We start from the raw sequence: 20,933 nt of genomic DNA, 5'->3' as shown, positions 1-20,933 counted from the left end.
TACTAGAATAACTACTACTAGTATGAATAACATTGAACGCAGCGTGCGGAGAGTGTTGGGTCTAAACGTACAATCCTGTAATAATTTACTTGTATTATTCCGTTAGTTTACCCTCGAGCTTTTAATTATATACGAATAGTCAAACAGTCTAGCAGCAGGAGTTCTGTTTGTAATATACTGCCAAATAGCTTTATGGTATTAACCGGAACGTTGATAGAAAATCGCTTCTTCGTGAATCATTCATACCCATTGCTACGTTTCAGAGAAACTACAGTTGAAACATCGCATGATTGTGTGCAGATACACGGATACAGACGTCCATGGGGAATGTTCGAACGCATACTACGAATAGAGTAATGCACGCTTTCGAAGAGAATAGGACTAACACGGACACAGATTCTATCCACTGCTATTCAAGGCGGAGAGAAAACGACGTATGTGTCTCGTAAGGTGGTTGTAAACAAGAAAGTCGAACGACTCCAGACGACTCGTAAGATTCTTCGACGGAAGTAAAGACAACTGGTATACGAGATGGCGAAATCCGTATTGGGCTCGGACTTTCTTCCCAAAGCTGGTCGAGTAAACGAAGGTAAGATAATTGTTCTCGAATATCTACTGTCAGATCACGATCAACGATTAGATTGGCGACTTAATGTAATTCTGTTTGATGCTATCATAGTTTGTCGGGAGTGGTTAGTCCACGAGGATGGAGCGCTCGCGTACCGTCTGCAGGACGAAGAAAGTGGGTATTTAATAAAATAAAACACATTGAAATGCTTTCCCCTTACAAGAATGATCGGACTGTATTGTTACTTTCAGTTAGAGAACACTACACTGGTAATAAAGTGCGGAATGCACAAGTGAGAGAAGACCTACCGAAAGCCAAGGAGGAGCAGGAATTGGAATCACTGAGATATCAAAACTATGTGCAACAACAGTCTGTATCTAATTATCATTATATGTTGTGCCAACAGAAAATTACATAGAGTGATTTTACAGGGAGGAAAGGGATGCTCTGGTGGCAAAGCAAATTGCTTTGGCTCTTGAGCGAGAAGAAAGGCAAAGAGAAAGGGAATTACAAGAGCAGATGAGATTACAGTTGAGATTAGACGATGAAGTAACACAATTGGATTTTGAGAAACATATTCAAGAAGAAAAAGACAAGGTACTAGTATAATGCTATTTATCTTTAGATGCTAACAATGATATTCTACTGATACTGTATTTATTAATTAAAGGAACTAGCAAGGAAATTGCAGCAGGAGGAAAAGGAAAACGCTGTAGACACTCATGACGGACCTATCCATGAACAGTTTATTTCAGATCAAAAAATGGCGATGGAAGCGCAAGATGCGGAACTTGCTCGGATGCTCCAACAGAAAGAGCAGGCAAAGGCTAGGAAGGCTAGACAAAGGGCAAGGGAGAAAAGGCTGGAAAAACAACTTCGGAAAGAGCTGGAGAACCAGAACGTTACCGATAAGCAACTTCAGAAAGAGCTGCAGGAGCAAAACGTTACCGAAAAGCAACTTCAGAAAGAGCTGGAGGACCAAAACGTTACCCAAAAGCCTCAGAAGCCAGACAAATTAGATTTGCAAAGCACTTCTAGTAAAAGTAGGATGCAGCCTGATCTAAATTATCCGGAACATCCGGATCCCGAGGAAATTCAAATACTGGACGACCCTATCGAAAGCACACGAGAAGTACCAAATGTAGCTGCAATTATTGATCCCACTTACAATGTGAGTGTGCGCTGGCGTACTTGTGATAGCTCGAGCAGTACCGTCAATCCTGCATCACTCAGCCAGTTACCTACACCACTGCAAGAGATTTTGAAAGAACATATTCCATACTATATGCCTATACAAGGACAACGAAGAAATGAAATTCCGTTCCCGTCGCAAGCTCACAAAGATAAAAGACTACGTAGAAGGAAAAACGGCTGCAAACAGCAGTAAAACGATTTCAAGATTCGAATACCACAAATACTTTTCGATGAAAAAGTTCTGCTGCTATGAAAACATAATCTTAGTTACATATTGTAGAAATCTAGAGCTTGACTTCAAAAAGAGCCTCAGACATAGAAGAATCTTGTCCCATTAAAAGCGATACTTTTGCACGGTATGAAGCTAGATGTGCCTTCAAAATAACGATACGATGTAAAATGAGATCGACGAATTTTTAATGTTTACTAACATAGGTTTAATAACAAAATGTTCTTACTTTTTAGAGAGAAATATTCTTTGTTAAGTGTTGGAGGTGTAGCGCGAAAAATAACGTATTGTCAAATTTGACATTATGAGCGCTCACTTTGAACACAAATGAGTATAATTATTAACAAACTAAAAAGCAAATGAATTTTGAATGGTGTGCTTTAACAAAGTGCTTGGCACTTGATAACTTAATAGCTTTTTAGAAGGTTATTAAGATTCAAAGATTTAGTAAAGTATATTGTATTAATAATCTCTGCAACAACTTCCAAATACTTAAGTTTCAGAAACAAAATTTCTACATTATTTTGACCAATCTATGAAATAATTCAGAAGAATATTAAAGCAGTTACATTTTAGTATTATTTAAATAGCAGTTTAGTATTTAAAATATAAACATTATATTATTTATGGTGTTTGTTTGGAAATGTATTCAATAGAAGTAGTATTATTTTTTACATTTATTGTATGAATACATCTATACATGGGTATATTAATAAATTATTTACAAATCTATAATACACGTTATCATGAAAAACCCCATACACGTATTAATTATAACGTACAACAGTAAATTTACTCCGTGAGATTGCTGTATGAAAAAGAAAAAATACAATAATATAATGTAACAAATATATTTGATGAATAGTATATAAAAGTAATTAATTCTTATGATATACAAGCACTAACACTAGCTGCTTGTTCGACATAATTTTTTTCATTTTCTGTACAACTGTCTACATGTTTCGGAGTTCTATGGCAAGGAAAATAATAAAATAAGTATACAGAGTATTTGAACAAAAATTTATAGATTATACAAAATAATCTTTCCAATAAAGCACATTCACTTTAATAATATGCTCTACTCAAAATATCTTATTAACATAAATTTTAAGCTCAAAGATAATACATGGGATCGTTCACTGGTATAACATATTTAATAGCAAAAAGAAAACGTCTGCTTTTTCAGTAACAAAGTTTCGCCTCTCATGGTCCCATTTATCAAATTCTATAACCTACTGTATAAAGAAATCATAAAAAAATCGTCATTTAAAAGAGAGATTATTATTTCAGAAAGGAATATTCATAATTCTTGATCGTTATAAATATGACGGTAAGTAGTCCAATTAAAATCGGAGAACTAGTAGAAAATGAAATGATTAACTGCCTTTTATTCGATGTGCTATTTGATCTTTTAGGCAATGAAAATTTTGTTTTACAATTTACAAAAAACCTAAATTCAGTTACCCGTGTTATTAAACTGTGACTTTCTCTGTACAATATGCTGTGATTCTTCCTCTTCTGATTCATTCCCGCTCACTATGGGAATAAATCTGCTCATTCTCCTGCTTGAACAATAGAAAAAGAGAAATTAGTATGTTATTATACAGGGTGTTCCTGTACAAATATACAAAGCGTATCATCAAGAGTAAAAGGGAAAGGAAAATGTATAAGTTTGTAGACAGAGCAAATCTAATTGGAAGATAACCACGTACGATTATCAGGTGATATGTTCTTCGACCTGGTATGAGGTGGAGAAAATATGTAATTGGGCACTTCTTTAATAGCTGAAACAATTCAAACGGTATCATCAACATTCTACGAATAAAATCAGACCAACAAACTTGTCTAAGAAAGAATACCTTTCTGATCCGATGGTGGATCATTTGTCTTGTCCGGTTGGGAAAATGAGAACTGTTCATTAGCATCTTGTTTGGCACTCAGCCTTCGAGTACCCTTCCTTGGTTTCGCGACGACTTCGGTGGTCTCTTTGGTATTAGCATCCACCGAAGTAACCTTCCTTTTCGTCAAAGCTTTTTTAACATTAATATCTCTTGTGTCTACTTGGTCCTCCTCCTCAGACACTTCTTCTTCAGTTATAGTTTGCTTGAGGATTGTGCCTTTGTTACGGGTACTCCTAGTTCTCTTAATTGTGTCTACTTGTGGAATTTCGACGCTCGCAGCTCTTCTTTGCCTAGGGAATTGCGTCGTCTGTTCTTTGTTGCTTACAACCGATATTCTCTCCTTCAATGGTACACTCAGTATCTCTTCTAATTCTTCAGGTATCGACTGTATCGATGATCTTCGATTTCTGACATTTCCAGCTGGACTTCCCACACTAGTAATCATCGCATGCCTTTTCCTTTTCACTTCCAATGAAGACTCGAGGTCTTCCTCTGGGATGATGTCTTTCACGACGCTATTCCCTCTACGAGTCCTTACGGTATCAATTGTTTCCTTGGGCATAGAACCAGCACGTCTTCTGGTTGATACAGCAGTACTTTTTTCTTCAGTTGCTTCTTCGTTTGTTTTCGACTCTTTCTCTAATCGTAATGACCTGCCACCTGCACTCGAACCCTTTGCCTTTGAACTTTTAGACTCCAAGTGTGACTTCTCCTCATTCTCAACTGCTATGCTCGACGAGGATGAAGCCCTGCTGAACGTCGATGACTCTGGCACTTCTTTTTGCACAGACGCTGCTCGTCTTGTATTCCTTTTTACTGGAGTTCTAGTTTCTCCCACGTCGTCGATAGGAGGAACGTCTTTGGAGGTTGCTTTCCTGCCTCTAGTTTTCCTTGCCGGAGAAGTGCTTGAACCGTCGTCCTCGTATCCTTCTTCCGTGAGATAAAGATCCTTTGCCACGGATGAGGCTCTTTTGCCCCTCGTCTTCCTTGGTGTGTTTTGTGTTTCTTCTTCAGTTTCTTTCCCTACAGGATGAACATCTTTTGCCACGGACGAGGCTCTTCGAGTTTTAGTCTTCCTCGACACAGAAGATATTGAGGAGTCTTCTTCCCTTTCTTCTTCCAGCAGAGAAGTATTCTTCGTTGTCAACGACGCTTTTTTAACCCTTGTTTTTCTTGATGTACCTGGCGAGACATCTTCCACTTGTTTCTCAGTAGGAAAAATATCCTTTGCTATCGAAGACGCTCTTCCACCCCTTGTTTTCCTTGGAGTGGAAAACCTTTCATCTTCTACCCTTTGACCCTCCATAGAAGAAAGATTCTTTACTACCGAAGATGCTCTTTTACCCCTCGTCTTCCTTGGCGTGGAAACTCCTATGTGTTCTTTTTCTTGATCCTCCACGAAAGAAAGGTCCTTTGCCACTGAAGACGCTCGTCTAACCCTTGTTTTCTTTGGTGTAGAAACTCCTGCATCTTCTTCACCTTGATTTTCTATAAGGGGAAGATCCTTCGCCACGGATGACGTTCTCCTACCTCTTACCTTTCTCGGCGTAGTTCTCGTTGCGTCTTCTTCCGCTTGTTCCTCCGTGGAAGAGATATCCTTAGCAATCAATGAATCTCTTCTTCCCCTCAATTTACTCGGAGAAGAAGTGCCCAATGATTCTTCCGACTCTAAAGACCCTGTACGTTTGATACTTTCCTCTACAGTAGTAATGGAGGCAAGCAACACTTCTTTCATCAACGAACTTGCTCTTCTTGATCTCGCTGAAGTCCTTGGTGCAGTCTTCGTAGGAGAATTGATCACAGACGATCTTATCTCCTTCGTTGTCGAGGAGGCTCTTCTGGATCTAGTAATCCTTAATGCGACGCTATCGCTGACCGATGAGGACTCTTTGTCAGAGCCCTCAGACACTACACACTTGGCTGAAACACCAGCAACTTTGTCTACTTCTGTTCCAGCTGTGGAATTATTATTATCGAGGAGTACTGACTCTTCAGCACATTTTCTAAGGTCTGCTTGGTTGCTGGTATCAGATTCGTCGTCGGTAATGTTCGCATCGTATTCGTTGTCTCTGCGGACTTGAGTCGTTCTAGACTGATTCTCCACTGCATCAGTGGTGTCATCAAGAGCTAGAACCATCGCTTCGGCACAGTTAGAGGACTCATCGTCAGTGATGTCGAAGTGTCCACCGTTCTTTAGATCTACGTGCTCTTGCACGTTGTTGCCGATATCGTGAAACATACGCGACCAAGCCCGTTGTCCCTTGTTATCAGACTGCAAATAACTATTTTCCTTCACGTTAGACAAGCTTTCAAACTCATCGTCATCTTCTTGATCTTCAATGTAGCTAACATTCATTTTCTCCTCTTCGTGATCTTTAGAAATGTCTCCATTTTTATATATATTCAATAGGTTGCTGTCGTTGAACCTCAAATGACTACATTTTTCCAAAACCGGAGACGCGGACTGTACGTATGATGACGTGTCCAGGATAGCTTCCTCTTCTTCTTCTTCTTCTTCTTGTAGTACTTCTTCGTCATTGGTGTCCATCGCTTCTTCGCTGTTCTGGCATGATCTTTCCTGCTCTGGGAAATTGGAAACAATGGAAGCATTGGCACAGTTGGACGTGGTTGCCATTTGCGTAGGGATTGTACTGGATCTTCCCAGAGGTTGCCTTAACTCAAAGCTACTGTCGGGTGAGAGCACAGCAGACGAATAAATAGAAGTAGAGGACCTTGAAATACTTTTTCGATGCGTTTCTAATGTAGCTTTCGACGAAGTTGTGTTGAAATCGTCCAATAAGCTCTTCAGGTCCTGAATCGAGTTTGTGGAGGTTTGTAGGTGAGATCTTCTGATGCTTGGCCTGGGATGAACAGTCAATATGCTGGTGTCCGATAATACTGCACTCTCCATAAGGGACTTCTTAGACTCTAACGAGTTGAAGAATACCTCATCGATCTTCTCAGAAGTATTTATGTCAGACAAATTATCTCTAACGCAGAACTCGTCGGACGATGCATTCTTTTTCGTGTGGGAGATGTTGAACCGTATTTGCCTGTTGATCTTCTTCTCTTTATCAGACACCAGGTTATCAGTGACATCAACGTGTATGGGACTAAGGCTCGGCTCCGAAGGCGTTGAATTTCGTACAAGCTGTCTGATTTTTAAGATAGAATGAGGGGTCTCGACACGGGTGTCCATAAGAGATACCTTGCGCTTCACCAATGGAGTGCTAAAGGCTGCGCTCAATGCCGCTTCTCCATCGTCCACCAGTTTTCTACGCTTTATTTTCTCTTGTGTTTTCATTTCAGTATCCTCTTCGGTCTGCACCTCGTCCAAGGTGCGTTTCCTATGTGTCTGCATGATTTTTGGAGACATAACACAGTTCATGTTAACGTGCACATCATTTGGCTTCAGTGTGGTACATGGAGCAGTGATGAAAGGAATCGCAGCTTTCTCGTCCCTGTGGAAAGTTTCCTTTGCCTTCTTGATAACTGTCTCGTAGATGCTCGTGACTCGTTGAAAATTCTTATTGTATGTCATTGGCCGTGGATACTTGGGCTCCGAGTTGGCGTCCGAGCTAACTTTACCCATATTCATGGAGAACTTCTTCATTATGTTGGGCAAAGTTGCATTGTAAGCATTCAGCATGTCTATATGATCGTTTCTAGAACCTGCGGGATTGAATCGAACAGCAAAATTGCCACTGTTCGCTTCCATGTATCGGCAGCGTTGTAGATAATACAACAATCTTATGTCCTCGGACTTGCTTTCTTCTAAAAACTTGACAAACATTTCTTCCTCTTCTGTATCTAAAGCCAGGTGCAAAATATCGGTAAGTTTGTTGTAAGCTTTGCACGACTGAAAGAAACACATTAGTAGTTGAGCATAATGGGACTGTGGTCTATGATGAAAGGCTGACTGAACCAGTCCATGCTCCACGGACAAACCAATCAATGTGCTCTGATCTTGAACAGATGATAAAGGAGGCTTTTTTATGCGCAGATACATTAAAGCCAGTTTGTGCTGATTATTTCTAATCAAGGTTCTTAGGATAAGCTTGTGATGCCAGTCTTTGATGTCAGAGTCAGAGATTAACTGTCCAGTCATCATGTCTAGGAATCCGTGATAGTCCTCATGGTCTAGAAACCAAAATGCTTGCGTCAGCTTTATGATGCTGGAGCTTATCTTGAATGAAGAAGGGTACTTGATCAATTGATCCACGCCACTGTAAGAGCCTTGCAATAACAAAGCCAAATCCATTAGAAGGTAGATGGTAATCTGATGTTTGCATTCCAACTTATCTGCTTCCGCTTGGTCACAGTCTGTTAAATAACTTCTTAATAAAGACTGCAACGACGGAGGAGGGTAGTAACCATTCGCAGACAAGTCTCCGGACTCCCCTTTCCATTGTGAATTCAAAGCAGGACATTCCCGCATTATCAGTTCATCAATGAAGAGTACCTCTTCGACCTCGCTATCTTGTTTATCGTTCACGACAGACTCTCTCTTCTCTTTGTACAAGCTATACAATTTTTCATATGGGTAAGGTATCTTTGATGCTGTAGACATCGATGTCTCTATATACTGTGATTCAGGTAACAAGCCTGCATCATAGAACCAGAGAAGTACCTGGAAAAATATCGATACACGTTTCAGTGCTTTTCGTTGCTTGACTAAGCTGCTTGTTTCTAGCGGCAGCTTCGATACCACATTTGACAAACATTCCAGCTGTTGATAACAAAATCTTAGTGTCTTTAACTCAGACTCTCCAATGTTGTTGCCGGATTGGTCGAACAGAGGCACGCACAGATGATCGCCGATCATCTTGATCGTAGCGGCACGTTGTATACCCCATTTCAAGAAGCTCGGATACATGTACGCTGCGCTTCCATCCGACCATTCCTTCGCACATCTTATCAAGAAGGTTGCCCAGTGCTGTTCTAAACAGAGGGACAACAGCATATCCCTTTGAGCGTTATGGTCACTCGAGAAGGACACCTCCATGTTGAATGGTACCAGACCAGCGGAAAGACATTTGTGAAACATTTCAGAGGGTTCAGTTAATATGATTGGCCCGGCAATAGCCATTTCGTGGAGCAGTTCGGCTTGAACACCTCGAGACAACCAAAATGTTAGTTTCGATAGGCTCAGTTCTATCCATTCCAGCGCTAGAGAGTTTGGATAGAACAGTTCTTCTGATGAACTTAATTTGTTGTTTGGAAACTCTTGCAGAGTACGAGGAACGTAAGTGCAATTAACTATATCTTTGTTCATTATATTAGTCGGCCGAGCTTTAACACTGTAGCTAGCCAATACACTGTTGGGATTCTTGCATTCGCTAACAGTTCGAGGCATTTGTTCTTTGTACCATTGATTCAAGTCGAACAACAATGTTCGATTGGTACTGGAAATCAATAACAAGCTGTCTTCACCTCGTTTGGACTCTGGCTCCATATGATCTATGTTCATTTCTCTTTCGATGGCAGACAGATTGATCACTCTGTCGTTTGCATCCAATTCCATTTCGAATTTAAGGCTTGCGTCTGCTTCTAGGTTGAAATACAAATTTGTTCCTCTGTCGCAGTATTTCCGCTCAAACAACAACGCGTACATTCTCAAGAGAGGAGGCATCTTCAACGATTCATCTTGAAAAACGACCCATAAATAGTAGAAAGGTCTGGGATCGTCAGCTGGTTCCAATAGCGTTAAGTGCGTTACGATCATAGTCTCGTCCACTGGTAAGCTTATCCAGCCTACAGAACCATCGTTCTGCCATATTATGACTCTGCCTAAACATCCAGATATCAAGCAACCAATTTTCGTGGAACTGATGATGATGTTTGTTAATCGTTCATCCAAGAAACCAGTCGATTCGAACTCTTCTCGATTGAATCCAATGTGTTTTTCTATGCCTAAAAATATACCATCATGGTTAAATGGGTGATTAGCAAAAATAAATAAATATCACAGAAATTCTCTTACGTTGATTCATTAAATTGCAAACCATGTGTTTACTCTTATTCAACTGATTTCTATGAAGAGAATCTTTTGACGTAAGAAACTCTATCTCGGCCGGTGAGGTCTCATCCATGAGAAGAGACAAATCATCCGGTGTTTCCCATGTGGATCTTTGAAGATCAATCATGAGATGATTAAGATTACGTAATACTATGCAAGCTATCCCATCCATCTGCATTAGAAAATTATCTGGTCTTTTCTCATTGAATTCTTCCCATTCTGTACCACCAGATACAATGCAAACCTGTTCAACTCCCACTGGCATCTAGAAAAATGCAATATCAGTATTGACTTCAAACATTTTACAGTATTTCAATATGAAACGTACTCTTATAGCTCTCAGAACACGGGAGGTGCTGCAGTCAAAGATGCACACCAAGCCTACAGAATCTTTGATTTTAGTGGCATCGTTATCTAAACCAACTAAAAGCAATGGTAACTCTCCAGGTTGGGCTGGAAATTGACACGCGCAAGTGATCTTCCCTCGAAATGCCCATGAGCTGATACTCTCACCAGTTTTTGTATTAAAAATTATTATGTGGGAACCATAGCTTAACCAAGCATATTTGGCATCGCTTAGGAAGCCTCCGCAATGGCCATCGATAGCACTATATGAACGCGAACCATTAGAAGGTCCACTGTCATCTCCTTCTGCATTATTGGATTCTGTCAAGAATGTATGCTGAATGTCTATAACGTTGTGAATCTGTGCATAAAGTAAAAAGGTAAATATTAGACCAAAAATATTCATTGCATTATGAAACTTCGTACAATTTTTATTTTACTTTTACATGCATAAACATTCCCAGTGCAACAACCATAAATATTTCGAATATCTCCAAAGGAAAATGAAGATTATTTGACAACAGGGCTTACCTCACAATTCACTTCTTCCAGCTCTTTCATTTTTTGAAGGCAATATTAAAGCACAATGAATGCGAAAAAATCATTTATATGTTATTTAGCTAAGGTCACCATAAGGTTATGTTACCGCCAAATTTCAATGATTCCGTCACGTTCCTACGACAATGATTATTACCAGCTTGTAGCCCGTATATTTACAATACCATCTAATAGAGTATCTATGACACCATGCAATTTAGAAACATGTAAGAAATCGTAGTATTACATTTAAATTCGTTTCACCACTCGTGCATTCATTTTAAAACCGCAATTATACAACTGCGAAGTACGTTAGGAAACATTACCAATCATGCACGTGCTGCCAACTGCATTTGAAAATGGGCGCACATTTGAACTACGTATGTGTATCGTTTAAAAATGTTGTTTCTAGATTTCTAATATATTTTGCTATTTTATATAATAAAGATTTCTGCAAACTACAGTCCGTCAGCTTTCATTTAAGCTCAATATTTTTATTCTTACGATTTTTCCACAAGACCCAATGCAAATTTCGGCAAGAATTATTTGTTACGTAACAGCAAGCTCTAATAAATAATTAATTTTGTGACATCACGGAAACCATATAAGGATTTTTCTGGTTGAGAAATACAGGAGGGTTTCTAGCATGTTACCTATAATGATTATTTCCATATACGAGCCAGAATTAATTAGTTACAAATTATTTTCAGTGTTATATCTAATATCGAATTTTCGAATGAATGATTCGTGCTGCTTTTCGTAGAAGAATTCGTGTAAATTTCGACCGCTCCTAAGCGTTCGAGTAGCACTAAATCTATGCAGCGGCATAATGTCCAAACTATTAGTCAAATACCGACAGAAAGGTTCTACTATTCGTCGATATATGGCGCTGACAGTCAATTCCAAGACAATTACTGACTTGTCGGTAATTTGACGATCAGTTTGTCCGTTTTGCCGCTACATGAATGTGGCGCTATGCGTCCGTTTAAGAGCAGCAAATAATTCGTTCCGGAATTTACATGAATTTTCATACAAAAAGCGGCTTGAATCATTCATTCCGAAATTTGATATTAGAACACAAAACTAAAAATAATTTATAATTAATTAAACTGATACAAAAACTGACCAAATACTATCATTCCATGTTGTTAAAGATCCATTCTATCTTTATTTAGAAATCTGTCCTGATCAATGAACTATTAATAATTTTTCGGAGGCTACTTCGAAAAGGGGCTACATCGTGTCATTTGTATTCTATAAATTCGGCTAAACGAAGAAGTGGAGATGCGTGCGAGTCGGATGTGGTAGAATTGGTGGTGGTGGGGATTAGAAGTGGACCAAAGCAGACGTGGACACATACCTGCACACTGTACACATCTCACCCCACACTGAACCTCGTTCCTGTCGGGGAGAAAAAAAGTGTTGGAGACACTTATTTGTGCTCTACTGTAGGTAGAGGGACGTCTCGTTTGAGAGTTGATAGAGAAGAGTTGAGACATTGAGACTGACTCGTTCAATTAGCTAATTAGTCCTCATTCATTTATCATTGTTTATCACGATTCGTAACCTCTACGCACTGGTTGCACCACCATGGCATTCAAAAAAGATTTGCAGCGTTTACAACAACCCTATTATTTAATAAACATTCTGCTCAGCCTTTCGTACATCGTATCAAAACGCATTCCTTTTATTTGTCATTACATGTTCGCGCAAGCAGAATGCGAACTCGATGGGGTAAGTCAGAAAAGGATTTCCGTTCCTTTGTAAAATAACATCCGATAAATTATCAATAACTTTGTTTCAGAGGGAAACAGAAATCTTATTTTTTCTTATGATTGTTATAATGATAAGGTCAAGGAAAACTGGTAGCGTAACTATGATAAACTACCTCTCATCCAGCTTTGCATACACCAAAGTCGCCAATTTGATCCTTTGGCTTTATGCTGACATTCGTATGGGAATACTGTTCGCTATTCTATTCACTTGTGCGTATTTATTTGGTATTATACAATTTACTCATTTGACTACATTAATGTATAATTGTAGTGTGTGGTTTGGTGTTCCCGGAACCAACTTACAGAGGTCCAGAAGAGATAGTATACTTACGCAGTACAAGCGCATTACAAGAAGAATTGCAACGTGACACAAAAGTTGTTTGGCTGGTTGCATTCTATACCGCATGGAATCCAGCTTGTGTTAACTTTGCATCCATATTTGCTGAACTTTCTGCAGAGTTTGTTCATTTCATTTATGCCTTAATATTCCTGTTGGTAATAAGATTACACACCTGTTTGTACCTTTTTCAGATATGTTTTGCCAAATTTGAAGTTCGGAAAGGTAGACTTAGGGAGGTGCCCTGACGCAGGTACAAAGTATCATATTAGTGATGCTAGTACTAGCAAACAATTGCCTACTTTAATCCTGTTTAAAGAAGGTAGAGAGGTAGATAGACGCCCATATGCAGACCATAAGGGAAAACTGGTTAAATTTCTATTTTCGTTGGTGCGTGTATTATTTTCTTGTAATACATTATTTTGCTATGCAGTAAACACCAAAACATATTATTTTGCAGGATAACGTAAAAGCAGCATTCGATTTAGTTAATCTTCACTACCATTGCAAGAACAATCCATTGAAGAAAAAAGACAGGAAGTCAGTAAAGGCAGAATGATTGGATTCAAATCTCTAGATACTTGTTAACATGTGTTATCGACTTCATAGAAGATTTACAAACTTAGGATCCGAATAACTTCTACTGTGTAGAATAGATAGATTTAGCTTACCATTGTCTTGCGCAAATTTTAATTTAAACAAGGATACGAATATCTGTACATATTTCATTGTATCTTTTATCATCGTTCGCATTTCATGCACCGTTGTATTCTATTAAGATAGAATGAAACGTTAGTATAATTACAAAGAAAGATCGATGATTTATTAAATGGTAGGTACAGTCGAATGAGTGCTGTCCACATTGAATGATATGAAAGTAGAAAACGTGAAAAAATATTTCACGTTCTATTTATTCAAAGTGACATATAACTTTTAATTACATGTTATATATACAAACTCGTTTAATAACTCGTTGCGATTTTCATTGAAAATAAACAATTATTGAATTGTACGCTTTTGTAAAGCTTTACTGTACATCGTGTGCCGTATTAAATTTTCATATATTACAAAATTTAAGAAAATGTAAGTGCAGGGCAACTCAATAAGAACTTGTGTCTATTTTATGATATTGTAATGAGCGTTCTTATTGGTTCGCCTTGTGTATACAAGTCGTATACATTGGTATTTTATGTATAAAAATGATTATACAGGTGGCCAAGTTGCCGCGACATCCCCATGCGCAGATTCCGGTAACCATTTTTGATAAGTCGACAAAAGAACTGAAATTAATAGAAATTATTTTTTATTACAGAATCATCCCACTGTTTTGTCTACAGTATATATGTATACTTACAAGTCTTATCATTCTCCCACATCTCGAGTAATCTTTCTTTAGACATAATCGCATGGGACAGTAGGAGTTGAGACATTTCCTGTGTTCGTGGTACCAATTTCGCCCACGATTTATTAATGCTTTGCGGTGACGAAAGCAGCGAGGAAACGAATCGTTTCAGTTTCGGACAGACCTTCCCTTCCAAGAAAAAAGAAGCGAACCGCTTCACTCCTTCTATAGTCAAAGGATGCTCCATATCCATTATTGGTAATTTCCATCCAGCCCTTCCTATAGTTCCAGTGATACTGCACATAACTTTTCCAGTTTCTGTGTCATACCATGGTTCTGGATCAGTCAAGGGTTCCCCAAGTTGACAAAGAGAAGGAGCGAATTTAGGTAACCATTCTGGTTCTATGGCTGTGATGCCACGCATGTACATTTTATTGGTCTCGTATATCTCCTGGTAAACTACCCATTCAGGACATGTCTTGCGGAGAACGCAGGATGAGAGCATGAATACTGGGTCCTCCATGTCTAAGGTTTTGTAAGCATATTTCCATTTAGCCTTGTCCTGATCTTCATTGATCTCATCTGGCATTACCTTCTTCGCGACCTGGTCAGCCATTCCAGCCAGAATGACTTGCCTGAGCAACTTGGCTTCGATATCGCTTGGCGGTTTCATTTTTGGATCAATCGTTAGATTAAGATCCTGTACATTCAAGTTAATCTCATTTGTAAGCTGCTGCCGAAGCTTCCTGATCTCCACCACTGCTTTGTGTCTTAAACCATGCTCCTCGCAAAATTCAAGAAGTTTACCTCTAGATCCAGCGTATTCCGCTGCACCCACTGCTCTCATTAGAACCATTGCATCGCCTATATCGGAAATACGTATATTTATATTAATAGGTATCTGTGCATGGTTTATTTTTATTAGGTGTATCCAATTAATTTACCAAGAAGTAAACTGTTTCCTGTTCCCGCCCAATAGCGTCTCATTTGTAACCACTTTGTTTTCGCACCACCATCAGAACTGAGAGCCTCCACCAATACTTCTTGAACCGAAAACGCAGCAACCATGCAGACAGTGTATTTCAAGAGATCATGCTGATGAGATAGAGCCAACATCTTTCCAAAACGCGGAGCAACAGGAAATGCGGCAATGCTGTGTCCAAGGGGTGTAACTTTTGCGCTATAGGAACTTTCTTTGCCTGGTAAAGGCTGGTATAATGCACCAAGGATTAACAACTTCGTTTCAGCTGTTTGCAGCTGTACAGTATCTGGTGGCGTTGGAAATGGGAAATTCACAACTTTGTCAATATTCATCACTTTCATTTGTAGCAACAAATCGTCCACTGGCTTCCGTTGAATTTCCGATTGACTGAACTGTTCGAATTGATCGTTGAAGACCGCCGAAGAATACAATCTGTAGCAGTGACCAGGACCAGTTCTACCAGCTCTTCCTGCTCGTTGATTCGCGGATGCTTTGCTAGTATAACAGATTCTGTAGGTGCTTACACCTGTTACCTTATCGTACATTCTTGTTTTACAGCGCCCACAGTCTATAACATATTTGACATTAGGAATAGTCAAAGAAGTCTCTGCTACGTTTGTGGCTACCACGCACAGACGATAGCCTTCCGGAGGAGGTTCGAATACCTAGAAACGAAAAACACGCTTTAATTTGATCTAATTACTTTGAGAACATGAGAATATGAATTATGGAATTACCCTGGCTTGCCTATGACTTGACAACAAAGAATAGAGAGGCAGTACCCACAATGGCTTTGCATTCGAACAAATATTTAGATCAACAACATCGTCGATCTCATCATCATTTTCATCCTCGTCTAAATCTATTTCATCGCCATCTTGTGCTTCGATTAGATCTTCGTGTGTATCGTCAGTAGGAATTACGTCATAACTGCAAGTTAAATACATAGAATATAACTATAAATTGGAATTAGTGTAAAATTGTATATCTACATACTCGTCCAGATTAATATTTGGTAATTGAATTTGCTTCTTCTGTTGCAATCTTTTATAACGTAAGGCCTCTTTCGAAGGAAGCTCATCCTCTGAGTCTTCATTGTCATCGCTCTTATTGAGAACATCTTGCTCCTTGATGTCTTCTTCATCTTGGGTGGTTTTCTTCTTGATAAGTTTCTTCTTGCTTTTTACAGGGAAAGCTTTACGCAGTTTACGAACAATAAGATTAACTTCTTGTTGACCTGAAGCAAAAATGCATTTGTCAAACAGTGCAGATAACAATTATTGTAAGACATACGCACCTGTAAGAAATATTAGAATACCGCCATCTGGCAAACGAGTATGAATCTTTATCGCTTTTCGCAGTGCATCAGCGACGTAATTGGAGCTGGTTCTGCGATTGAAATGTACTGTAACCGGAAACTGTCTAGACTCCACCGTTAATACCGGCGGTTTCTCCTTAAATAATCTTTTATTCTCTACAAACTCGTCTACTCTCAGAGTAGCTGACATTATCACAAGCTTTAAAGGATTCTTCCTCTTGTTGCGTAGCGGTACTATTCGTGACAATAAACCTATTAAAATATCAGTGTACACGCTCCGTTCGTGCGCTTCGTCCAAGATAATCACAGAGTATTTCGTTAACAGGAAATCCTACAAAATTGATAATCATTAAATATTTTTTTATTATGATGAACTAATTGTAAAATTATTACGTACAGTTTGTATTTCTTTGAGTAAAACACCGTCGGTCATAAACTTTACTTTGGTTTCTGGACCAACATTTCCTTCAAAACGAATCAAGTAAGAAACCTCTTTCTCTGTAAGGTTCATTTCCTCAGCAACACGTTTGCTCATGGACATAGCAGCTACTCTTCTGGGTTCTGTGATTCCAATCATCTTGTCTTGAGCATACCCAGCTTCATAAAGAAATTGTGGTACTTGAGTGGTTTTACCACTTCCTGTTTCACCAGTAATTATTACAACAGGATTCTCGTTAATTGCTTCCACAATAACTTGTTCCTCTGCTACCACTGGTAATTTTAGTCTAGCTGCCTGAATTTCTGGCTTTCTTTGTAATAATACAAACACTGCAGGCTTCTTTTCTACTGGCGTTTGTAATTTTTTGGTTGTTTCTTCTTCTTTGTGGATAATCTCTGGCACATTTTGCACAAGATTTTCCTTTGCATTATCATCTTTAACTTCTGTTTCATTATTTTCCACAGTATTTTCCTCTTTTTCAGGCTCACAATCCTCATCACTGGATTCGCTATCGTTGGATTCCTACAATACATACTCATTAATGTCCTGGACAATTATAGACTAATTATTAACTTACATCAAATCCAACAACATTTGGATCAGATACAGCATCTATTTTTCTCCCATCTGCTAAAATAGCCAATCTCATTTTCTTTCCACCTTTAATAGCATTTATTGGTATTTCTTTATCTTCGGTTGTACAATCATCATTTATTTTGTCATTATATTCCTTGGTAGGTAAATCTACTTCCCTAAAGTGGCGTTTTAAACCTTTGGTTTGAATAGATGTTAATGACACATACTGCTGTAATTCTTGTGGTGTTGCTTGGACTTTCGCTAATTCTTCTAAAAGTGTAGCTCTCTGTTCGCAAACAAAATTTACATGAACCAATAATACAAATGAAATCGTGTTTGGTACATGAAGCAACTTACTTGTAACTTCTTCTTTTTCTTCTCAACAACATTTTCTAATTGTTTTCTACGCTTTTTAGATAGTAGTCGAGTGACAGTAACTTTCTTAACTTTATTCTTTGTTTTCCTTTTTTCGTTCGGAAGAACCAACGCGTTACAATTATCATAATTATCTTTACGGTGTTTAATATCCAAAGTAATCTACGTAAAATGAAAATTGAATATATATGTGCAATCAATCTCTAGTTTCTAAAACTAGTTTTGCAAAAATATTATACTTCATAGAAAATACCTTCTTCGTATCCGAGTTATCAATTTCAACTTCCCCGCTATGTCTTGCTTTCCAATTGAACCGTTTTCTGGACATGATTAATTGAAGTATTTCACTAAATTATTTCATTCTATTTTGATTACTTTCTTTTCAGCCCATGCACAATTGTTTGGCAGTTGCTTGTGTATATAGTTACAAACATAGGTTAGGTTTAACTTATCCACGTGCTTTGAAACCCATACACATAGTAGCGTACGTAGATGTCTGTTTTATCGATACTATATTATAATTTTCTATTTTATCATCTGTACAAATGTCATTTTAGTAATTAATTATAATAAATAATTTATTAACACCTTGTATCGGTAATTCCTTTATTCGGTATTTCATCAACGATTTTATTTTTATAAATAGTTCATTACAACTTGAAAATATATAAAAATTTTAAACCCCTCCCTCATGGAAGATTGTACGCTTTAAAGTTAATAATTAAAGCTACACACACTTATGAATAGCCTGAAAGATTTAACGAATCAAATACAAAATTTATTTACTAGAAGACAAAAGCTCATGTAAGGAAATTTTATTTGACATTTTTCCTATTTACTTTTCTACAAAAAGAAGGACTCTCTTTTTGGTGAATTAGACCCGACCCCATATAAAAAACGTTTAGCATTCTAAGTGCACGCACAAAATTTGTATAAAATTTTGTCGAGATTCTATGTGTAACAGTAGTAAATATACATTCAAAAAGTATTCGAAATTGCGTGCAAAACAATACTTATTAAGTATAAGAAAACTTTTAAATTCATTATTCTATATCTATCGGACGAGTATTGTCGAAAGATCTTAGATAAAACTGTAATGACACGTGTTTCGAGTTACATCGTGTTAAACAGTAACAATCACAGCGCACTTGTTAACAAATAAAATGAGAATGCACTATCAAATAGAATCAGTCTGTTGAGAGGATTTACATTAACGTGTAGAACTGTTTATGCTATGGTAGCTCTATTAATATTTGCCTGTTACTACGTTAAACATTTACCAAAATCTTAGAAAACTGTTCGACTGATAATAAGATAATTACTAATCGAAAATCTATGTTCTACGCGTTATTGCTTTTGTCGAGGAAGACATTAAGTATTACTGTTGTCCTAAATGTAGTTCCGGCTGTATAATGAATACTTTCCACACTTTGCCACAATTCGATCTGTGCTCTGAAGCTAAGTAATTCCTCATTGGCAACAATAAATAATCGTATGGATCTGTGTTCAATTGATACTCTTGCATAGCTTTGTAAATAGCTTTAAACGGCGGCTGCTTCTGAGAATGAAATGTTCCTCTAGACCCGTGTAATACTAAGGCCCCTTCTTTCTCTGCCTTGGTACAAACAGGCATGTACATGCAATGATCTGGTCTGTAATTGTATCTACAAGAGTACACATAAAGTTTCTCAGGATGGTAATGAAATATAATATTAATTATATCTTGATCTCCCCATGTTATCTTTAATTTGTATTCCTTGTGAATGGGTATCACATAATCTATCCAATGGAATTCTCGCATTCTTGTCAAATTCATTAACATCACTCCAGAATTTACACCCAATTTTCCATAATATGGGTGCTTTGCAAATCTATTGTACCATCCTGTATTAGGATCTTCGTGTTCTGGGCTTAAAGCTGCCAATTGACTTGAATTCATCTTCTTGAATTTATCCCAAATCTTTTCTGGCGGAGCCAAGAACAGGGTATCTGTGTCTACATACAAGACAGCATCTGTGTCATTTAAAACTAACTGCAATATGAAAAATTGTGGTATATTAACAGAAATTTGAATTGTGAAAAATGCAACGTGTTAAAATACCTACAGGTAGAAACAATCTTTGAGCAGCACAAGGCTTGAATAATTTTTTCCACATAGTTGCATCGCTTCCTTCGGGAAAAGTGATAGATTTTAAGGTAAACTTGAAACTTTTGTTTGATAATAGCTTCCATTCAGACAGTTTCTCCTCAAATGCTGGGATCAGATTGTTCTCAGCTAAAACAATGAACCTTAGGTGTCTACTGGTGAAAACTAGAGCAGACTTTAGCATTGTCAATGCTTCGTTCAATCTGTCTCCACAAACTACAACACATATTGTCACTTCCCCTGTAGCTGGGGATGATGCAGCCTTTTTAGCAGCGATCGAAACAGCAGCCTCTTTGGTCTGCGCATCGTATAATTTATTCGACAAATTGGTCAAATTGAGCAGTATTATTAGCGCAACGAAGATAAGGCACAGGAGAAATAATTTGTACACAGATTTCATCGTTGTACTTTGAAAGTTTCACATCCTCCACCGAATTCTCGCCGATACAGAATCAGTGGATAACACAGTAGAAAAACTTGGCATTTTGACGTTCTCTACTGTTGTTTCGAAAATTCAAATGTACATTTATAACCTCCCACCGCTACATGGAAGCAATGATAACAGGTGGAGGACAGTTGCATATGGTTATGTGCATAAATATTATGCAACAACGACAAATAGCAACGTTATATCTATCCAAAGAATGGAAAACTTCTTTTTAATCACGATTTACAAGAACATTTTCACTGTAGAATCGTCTGGATTCTTCCACTTTCGAAAATATCGATTGATGTGGTCCATCTTGACAACAGAACCTGTTTTGAACACCCACGTACTATTTTCATCGGATTCGATAACTATGAGCATGGTCGGTAAATTCATTTCGTATTTTCAAAAGGGGAAACAGAA

The 20,933-nt window shown here is 38.0% G+C and overlaps 5 protein-coding genes across 5 annotated transcripts; 2 read left to right on the top strand and 3 right to left on the bottom strand.

The window, feature by feature from the left end:
- The first annotated feature begins 269 nt into the window (after positions 1 to 269).
- Positions 270 to 2,739, top strand: LOC144472270 (uncharacterized). Its single transcript, XM_078185206.1, has 5 exons — positions 270 to 589; positions 680 to 742; positions 820 to 937; positions 1,000 to 1,165; positions 1,239 to 2,739. Exons 1-5 carry the CDS (start codon positions 532 to 534, stop codon positions 1,953 to 1,955), a joined length of 1,122 nt encoding a protein of 373 aa, XP_078041332.1. The 5' UTR covers positions 270 to 531; the 3' UTR covers positions 1,956 to 2,739.
- Positions 2,740 to 3,413: 674 nt separating this feature from the next.
- On the bottom strand, positions 3,414 to 11,088 carry Elys (AT hook containing transcription factor 1 homolog). Its single transcript, XM_078185205.1, has 6 exons — positions 10,788 to 11,088; positions 10,240 to 10,617; positions 9,876 to 10,176; positions 3,851 to 9,805; positions 3,704 to 3,775; positions 3,414 to 3,553 (listed from the first exon to the last, which is right to left on the bottom strand). The coding sequence occupies exons 1-6, from the start codon at positions 10,815 to 10,817 to the stop codon at positions 3,546 to 3,548; spliced, it is 6,744 nt and encodes a 2,247-aa protein (XP_078041331.1). The 5' UTR covers positions 10,818 to 11,088; the 3' UTR covers positions 3,414 to 3,545.
- A 929-nt stretch (positions 11,089 to 12,017) lies between these two features.
- Positions 12,018 to 13,917, top strand: LOC144472894 (thioredoxin-related transmembrane protein 2 homolog). Its single transcript, XM_078186327.1, has 5 exons — positions 12,018 to 12,527; positions 12,598 to 12,778; positions 12,840 to 13,026; positions 13,100 to 13,295; positions 13,366 to 13,917. The coding sequence occupies exons 1-5, from the start codon at positions 12,384 to 12,386 to the stop codon at positions 13,462 to 13,464; spliced, it is 807 nt and encodes a 268-aa protein (XP_078042453.1). The 5' UTR covers positions 12,018 to 12,383; the 3' UTR covers positions 13,465 to 13,917.
- Positions 13,918 to 14,022: 105 nt separating this feature from the next.
- On the bottom strand, positions 14,023 to 18,395 carry Kz (putative ATP-dependent RNA helicase kurz). The gene is made up of 10 exons (XM_078186326.1): positions 18,191 to 18,395; positions 17,920 to 18,099; positions 17,564 to 17,848; positions 16,945 to 17,508; positions 16,527 to 16,878; positions 16,226 to 16,466; positions 15,967 to 16,159; positions 15,192 to 15,894; positions 14,260 to 15,111; positions 14,023 to 14,185 (listed from the first exon to the last, which is right to left on the bottom strand). Exons 1-10 carry the CDS (start codon positions 18,263 to 18,265, stop codon positions 14,109 to 14,111), a joined length of 3,522 nt encoding a protein of 1,173 aa, XP_078042452.1. The 5' UTR covers positions 18,266 to 18,395; the 3' UTR covers positions 14,023 to 14,108.
- Positions 18,396 to 18,535: 140 nt separating this feature from the next.
- Shams (glucoside xylosyltransferase 1 shams) lies at positions 18,536 to 20,848 on the bottom strand. Its single transcript, XM_078185199.1, has 2 exons — positions 20,043 to 20,848; positions 18,536 to 19,969 (listed from the first exon to the last, which is right to left on the bottom strand). The coding sequence occupies exons 1-2, from the start codon at positions 20,481 to 20,483 to the stop codon at positions 19,316 to 19,318; spliced, it is 1,095 nt and encodes a 364-aa protein (XP_078041325.1). The 5' UTR covers positions 20,484 to 20,848; the 3' UTR covers positions 18,536 to 19,315.
- Between the last annotated feature and the right edge of the window lie 85 nt (positions 20,849 to 20,933).

This window comes from Augochlora pura, chromosome 7 (assembly GCF_028453695.1).
Source record: "Augochlora pura isolate Apur16 chromosome 7, APUR_v2.2.1, whole genome shotgun sequence".
Taxonomy (NCBI): domain Eukaryota; kingdom Metazoa; phylum Arthropoda; class Insecta; order Hymenoptera; family Halictidae; genus Augochlora; species Augochlora pura.
This window is presented reverse-complemented; position numbering and strand designations above follow the sequence as displayed.